Source organism: Neopelma chrysocephalum, unplaced genomic scaffold (genome assembly GCF_003984885.1).
Source record: "Neopelma chrysocephalum unplaced genomic scaffold, ASM398488v2 Primary Assembly neopelma1_86, whole genome shotgun sequence".
Lineage (NCBI taxonomy): Eukaryota > Metazoa > Chordata > Aves > Passeriformes > Pipridae > Neopelma > Neopelma chrysocephalum.
Window position 1 is genome coordinate 6040923 of NW_020897748.1, and position 6981 is coordinate 6047903.

Below are 6981 nucleotides of genomic sequence, written 5' to 3' on the forward strand. Positions count from 1 at the left end.
CGCGCAACCGCCGGGCGCTCGCGGGGGTACCGGCGCGCGCCCGCACCGGCAATCCGCGGGCCGTTAACGGCGGGAGCGGCACCGGCCGGGCGGGCACGGGGCGGGCATCGGGCGCCACTCGCCCTCCCCGACCCCCCGCGCCGACAGAGCGGTGCGGGACTCCCGCCGGGCGGCCGCCCCGCCCCCCTCCTGCCAATCACCGCGGCCCCGCCCCCGGGACCCGAGGTGCGGGGTTTGAAAGCGGGCCGGTCCACGCGGCGCGCAGACAGGGGGGAGGGGGACAGGACAAGCAGCGGCGTGTTCGGCGGTTGCGGGGCGGCCTCGCCCGACCGGCGGGAGCCGCCCCCGCGCTGTTGGCCGAGCCCTCCCCGCGAGGGGCGCCGGCCCCTAGACCGGCCGGCGAGCGGTTGGTCCAGCGGGCCGCCCTCCCCGCTCCCCCCCCGGCCGGCGCAGTGGGAGGTGCCCGGGCGCGCGCGTCACCCATTGTTTACAAACCAACGCCAGCGGGCCGAGCTCCAGCCGCGACCGCAGCGCCGGAGCCGCGTGTGCTCGCGCGCGCGCGGGGCGGCGGGCGGGCGGCGGCCCCGGTCCCGCTGCGGCGGCTGCGGCACGGCAGGGACCCGGCAGAGATGCCGTGCCGCCCGGGCGAGCGCTTCCTGCTGCTGGAGCGCCCGGTCGCCGTGGGACAGGCAGGCTCCAAGGAGGTGGACGCGCTGGTAGCCAAGCTGGGCGAGGTGCTGCAGCTGAGCGCCCAGCGGGCGCCGCCGCCGCCCCGCGCCCCCAAGCACCTGGGGCCGGGCAGCGCCCGCGACCGCGCCGCCCCCTACTCGCCGCGGTGCTGCAGCGGCGGCGGGGCTGGGCTGCTGGCGCCGCGGGGTCCGGCCCCGCCGCAAGCCCACCCGCAGCACGCCGAGACCCCGCGGCCGGACCGGAGCGGCCACCAGCGGGTGACCAAGCAGCTGTGCGGCCGCGGCTGGCTGCGGAGCGCCGCTCGACGGAGGAAGCAGCCGCCGCCGGGGCCGGGCGACGGTCCGGCGGAGGAGGAGGACCCGCACCGGCTCCTGCAGCAGCTCATCCTCTCCGGCAACCTCATCAAAGAAGCCGTCCGGCGGCTGCAGCTGGCGGCAGCGGCGGCGGCGGCAGCGGCGTCCGCGGCCTCCAGCGGCAGCGCCTCGGCGGGGAGCGGCGGTGCGGACGGCGAGGCGGCGGCGGCGGCGGTGCAGCCCCTGCAGTAGCCGGCGGGGCCGAGCGGCGGTGACCGGGGCGGAAGAGCGCGGCCGCTGGCGGCGGCGGGGCCACGCCAGGCGGGCTGCGGCAGCGCGGTGCGGGCTCTGCCAGGATGTAAGTGTGTCCCGGCGGCGGGGCCCCCCCCGGCGGGGCCGGTGGCGGTGGGGCGGGAAGGGTGTCCGAGCCCCCCCGTCCCAAGGTCACCCGCGGTGCGGACCCCGCCGAGCCCCGCCGCTCGCCCACCGGCGGAGGCCGCGCATGCCGCCGGCCCCGCGCTGTTGTTGTGCCCCCCTCCCTCCTCTGCCTTCCCTGGGAGCTCCTCCTCCTCCTCCCCCCGCCGGGGCAGCCCGGCCGGGGCCGCGAACCCCCCCGCCGCGGGTCCCCGCTGCCGCGGAGCTGCTCCGTCTCCCAGGAGCCATTTGCAATAATCCTCGCTGACTCCGGCGGGAGGTGTTTCCTTTCCCCTCCCGGGCTGGTTTGGTTTTTTTGTTGGGGGTTTTTATTGTTATTTTAACGTTTATTGTTATTATTTCTCGTTGTGACTGTATGAAGCAGTTTTAAAAAAATGTGAATATCAAAGCTGGAAGGCAGCTGGACTTAACAAATGAGTGAATGGAGCCTGAGGATGCATTGTTAGCATAAGGTAGCTGAAACAAGTTTTTTCTACCAAAAAGAAAAATCCTAAATCCACCCTTCCCCGACAAACGCAATGGCTCAAGTACAAGATGCAGCTGTTGATTTTAAATATATGCACTTCGTACCGGAGCGTTTGAAATGTGTTCCTGATTTGCAGGACTTACTGTCTTAATTAACCTGTCTGTATTGAATAAACGTGGTCTTGTTTATATTTTCGGGTCTGTGTCTCATTGTTAAGGTGAAATGAATTCTGGTTCACGAGAACAAAACTGTGGATAATGCTCCAGTAGGCACGTTCCCCCTTGATCTTCTTTCAGTTGTAAGATCTCCATTTTGCAGGCAAAAAAAAAATCCCCACAACAATCCGCATAGTCTGATGCAGTGGGACACCGGTTATTAATGCACGGAGATGCAACTGAGCCCCTTTGTTTGCCAGCAGCGTTCATTCGTAAGCCATGAGACACCCCTTCGAGCAGCCGAGAATGTGGCTGCTGGAATTTATAAGTCAAATCATTCTGAAACCAGAATTAGGGATCTTGTATTGGGGCAGGAACATAGCTTGTGTTGGTTACTTGTTTGGGTTGTCTTTTTTTATTCTTCCTCTGAGGAGGGGGGGTGGGAAGTACTCAAGAAAGGAGAGGTAGGTCTAGGCAGCAATTAAAAATCTGTAAACCAGAATTTGATAATTTGATGGTGGTCATTGTTAAGTTCCAATACCTATTTTGAATGGCTTCCTGGGTAAAATCCTTCCTCGGGTTTTTAGTAGTCATTGAGCTTCAGGATCAGAACTGAACACATCAGACAGACTGGAGCATAACAATCTCCCAACCCCCACTCAATTTGAGGTAAAAGCTCCTTTGAAGAAGGTAGCAATCCCACATGAAAGAAAATGGAAGATGTTTGTCTTTGTCCAAGAGAGCAATTTGAACAGCTACATTTTCTTCTGCGATTAGTTCTTTCATGAATACATTAATTCCACAAAATATTTTAGATTTCTTTCTCTGCCACAGCTACTAATAAAAACTGGTGCTGATGTCTCACTGAATTCCTCATGCAGTAGGACCAGTATGTGATGTTATCATTAGCTTTATCTTGACTAATTTATAAGTATAATGCAGTTCAATGCATTTTAGAATTCCTTAATTGCTAGCATCTGAAGTCTTTTTTCACATAACTTGCACTGCTTTTGTGGCATTTTGCACAACTTGTAAAGGATTCAGATCTGCCATTAATTCTTATCCTTTAACACAATAACATAGTGGGTAGATTGTCCTTCAACTGAATTTTTATTTGAAATTTCCTTGTTTCTTAATCCAGTAAAAAAAGCTCAATAGAAGATACAAAGAAACCTTAGCTTCAGATATAACCACTAGCCACAACTGAAAAACTAGTTATTCTTGTATTTGCCCTTTAGATGCTCAGGGAGGTGGGTATTTGCTGTGCTGGCACTGAATTTGAACCCTGGGATGAATAGTTTAATTACTAAAAGAGCTGAAGGAGACAAGCTAAAAACATAGCACAGCTGATGGAGCCCATGTTGTTACACAACTATGGTTAAAAGTATATGTATGGGGGTCAGCTGAAATTCTGAAAGCTGGCAAGTTTGACTTGAACTTTTTTGCCACTGATAATTATGCATTGATTTTGCATCCCCCTTCCCTCCACCCCTTTCCCCTCCCCAAATCCTGGCCTCTGTATACTAATGAGAACAGCTAACTTTACAAGTGTCCTTTGTAGTCATTGAAAGCCTTGAGACATTCCTTTTAAGGATTTTACTAGAATAACACTTTTCAATAAAGTGGCAGTTGAAGTGAGGCGTAGAAAAGATGCTAATAAATTTCACTGTGACTGGTTGGTTTTTAAGCTTCCTAAATTACTTCTAAAATAGCTTTTACTTTCTCCTTTTTGCAAGGCTGGGAGATGTATATATGAAAAGGGTTATAATAAGCTAAATGTTACGTAGAGCGTGTGATGATTTAGTAAAAGGAATTTTGGCACTTGTTTCAGATAATTTGCATAACTCACTGGCATGTCTTCATCACTTAAAATGTGAACATCCTAAGCTCATGCCAGCAGCCTTTCTCGTCACATCTTCCATATAAGATTTTATCTTCTTCAAAATAGAGCACATCTTTTCTTCATATGGGAAAGGATCGAACGTGGCTAATTTTAGTTTTGGAAGCCACATTTTACAAGATTTTGGACCAACTGAAATATTGCCAGAAGGTTTCCATTGATTCATTGCAAATTCTCTTTTTTTGCCTTGTGCTACACCATGTGGGCATACAAACAGAAAGGAAGTGTGACATAAAAGTCACCATCTACTTTGTTTCCGAAACAGGATGAAAAGTTTCAAATTTTGTAAGCTTCAAATACCTGTAATTCAGAGGTGGGGTTTCTTTATTACATGTAGTCTGTGCTGGTCCTCAGATACCAGTCGTTGGTTTCTATAGAAGAAATTTCTAAAAAAAAAATGCCAGTGTGTTTGGCCTTCCTAGTATGCCTAGGCTGTTTTAATTTGTAAGTGAAAATGTAGTTTACTTTAGCTTTAAATTTGGAAAAAATGATATTTTCCTGATAGGCATTTAGCTAGGTTTTAGCTTTTTTTTTTTTTCCATCTTGTGAAGAAAAAAAATTGTTCAAAACACAAGATTTTGCAGTGGATCACATGACCTGTGGAACCAAAAGTAAGCCATTTAGATTTTTGTAACAAGTGACATTTCAATGCATGGGGGAAGATATTTATTTTCATTATATCTATAGGGGCTATATTTTGAGATCAAACTTGATTTTAAATAATTTTGTAAGCAGATGCACTGAAAACTCACTACCTCATCTTTCGATCCACCTGTTTGTGATGTAGAACTAGCATGGCACAAGGCTGGCTTAGCTTTTTCATTTGTAGTCTATGTTACTGCTTAACTCTTGGGTTTTCTCCATATAACTGGACAAGTCAGTTTTCCTGACTCTTTACTCAAAACGCAGCTTTGCACCCTAGTTATATCTTGCTCTTTGTACTCCCATATTCCCCGAGCTCTTAAAAGTAACTCAATTTATCCAGAACTCTGGCAGATGGAATGATTTTTGTGTGCTATTTCAGTGTGTCCTGTCTCCCTTTTAGGTCATTAGTGTGTACTGTACCAGCACCTAGAACATATGTTGGTATGGTACTTGGCATAATAAACAAGGCAGAAAAGCAGGGACTCTGCTCTAAGTCCTTTAACTCAAGTTTTAAAGAAGTCTTTCAAGGAACTAGCAAGCATATCTTATGGAAGGCATAAGGGAGAAGAAGGATGTGTGCTGGGTAATGCGCAACTTAAGTTCTGGTCAGCCAAGGCCAGTCCCAGTGTTTGTGGTTATTCCATCTTCACCTCCATCCAAAAAACATTCTTCATTCCCTCCTAGTCCCTGGTCCAATGATTTTCCTCTCCTCACCCTGCATTCCTTGCTTTACCCAGGCCATTATCTTCAGCTTGTGGTTGTAGTCTTTCACTTTTATATATCTTTTGTCCATGTCATATTGCTCTTCCCAAATATTAAGTAGCTTTATTCTCTTCGGTTCCTTTTTGGTAGGTACTTTTGATGTGCTTTTTCACTTGACTTCAAATACTGTAGCTCAGTCGCTTTTTGGTAGCCATGATCTGGCTAACTTCTTATAAACCTTGTAGTGTGTTAGTTGGGGGTCAAGTTAAAAGTGTCCTTCATCTTCAGTTTGTACAACATAGGGCAGAAATCAGAGGCAAATTCCTAGCTGCAACAAATGAACAGAAGAAGTTAACAGAAAAATTCCTTTCAACTTCTATTTCTATGGGGCTTTATGGTTTGGGGGTGTTTTTTTTTAGAATTAGCTGGAAAACACCACCTAAAGTGCCACAATGACTACATAAATGCCTTTGGGGAACACAAAAATGACATCGGCAGATTCATTTCCTGAGTCAATTAGTTTGGTTTGCTATTTTTCTTCCAGAAATGATGCTCTAGCTATGTGACTATCCTCAGCCACCTTTGTCAAAGCTGCAGAACTGCCATTATGCAATTTCCTTGGCAAAAGGCAGCTGCTGGAAAAGAAGGAATTGGTGCCCATAGAGAGAGGAAGGCTGCAGTGTGCCCAAGCTGCATTAGTAAACATTGTAAACTCCTCAACAGAGGAAGCTACAGGAAATCAGGCACCATAAATTCAGAGGCGTGCAGCATTAGTTGTTCCTTTTGTAATATCCTGTATCTAAATTGTATTATTTTTGCTTCCCATTACATAGTATGGTGGTGTCTGGTAGAGTAATATGGTCAGCTAAGGGTGCTCTTCATCACTGCCGTCACTAGGACATCAGCAATCAAAAGAAGTTGTAAAAAACACCTTGCCTCTGTGTCCCTCAGTAATCCCTGGTTTAGCAGGACTTCATTCATGAATAGGTGCTAAAGAAAGGCTATAAGCTCCTGAGCTATATGAAGAAGTTTAATACATTCAATTCCAACCCCAAAAACATGTTTTATAGCAGCAACAATTGTAAAGCTGGCACTTTATAAGGCTTGTGTCATCAGTCCCCCTCAGAAGGTGGTCTCTGAGTGATTTTACAGTTCAGAGAGGTTGTAGTCTTCCAGCTCAATGGGGTCACTTTCAGGAGCAGCACTGACTTAGAGAAATACATTTTCCATTTGGTGGTATGGGATGAGACAGCACCAGGATGCAAATGTTTTAATTAGAGGAATTGGATCCTGGCTGACTTAATAATAAATATTTACTGCTCTAAGCATTTTACCACAAGAGGTTGGGGCTTATTCTACCTGCATCACAAAAATTGTCCTAGTTTCAAGGCTTAAATCTACTGAAGCATGGGCTCTAAGTTGAAGTGCAAATTTGGGTTATTAATGTTCTTAAATCCACACTGCAATGCCTTTTCATTTTTAAAAGAGTAGTAGTTTTCCACAGGAAGCCATGCAGTGCTGAAGCAGGTGACTGAATGCGTGTCCGTACATCCCCAGGTTCTCCTGAAAGATTGAAAATGAGGGGGATACCTAATTCTCTCCTGTTGTTAGCAGGCAGCATTGGCAGTTGCTATTCTGGCAATACCTAGCTGTCAGTCAGTGCACAGGTATGCCCCCCTGATGTGATAGCTCATT

At 48.9% G+C, this 6981-nt stretch overlaps 1 protein-coding gene across 1 annotated transcript; it reads left to right on the forward strand.

Moving 5' to 3' along the window:
* Window positions 1-41: 41 nt before the first annotated feature.
* LOC113971889 (translation initiation factor IF-2-like) lies at window positions 42-2074 on the forward strand (the record flags this gene model as incomplete). The annotated part of the gene is made up of 1 exon (XM_027692347.1): window positions 42-2074. A coding segment is annotated over one exon (1194 nt), but the record flags the coding sequence as incomplete, so codon positions are not given.
* Between the last annotated feature and the right edge of the window lie 4907 nt (window positions 2075-6981).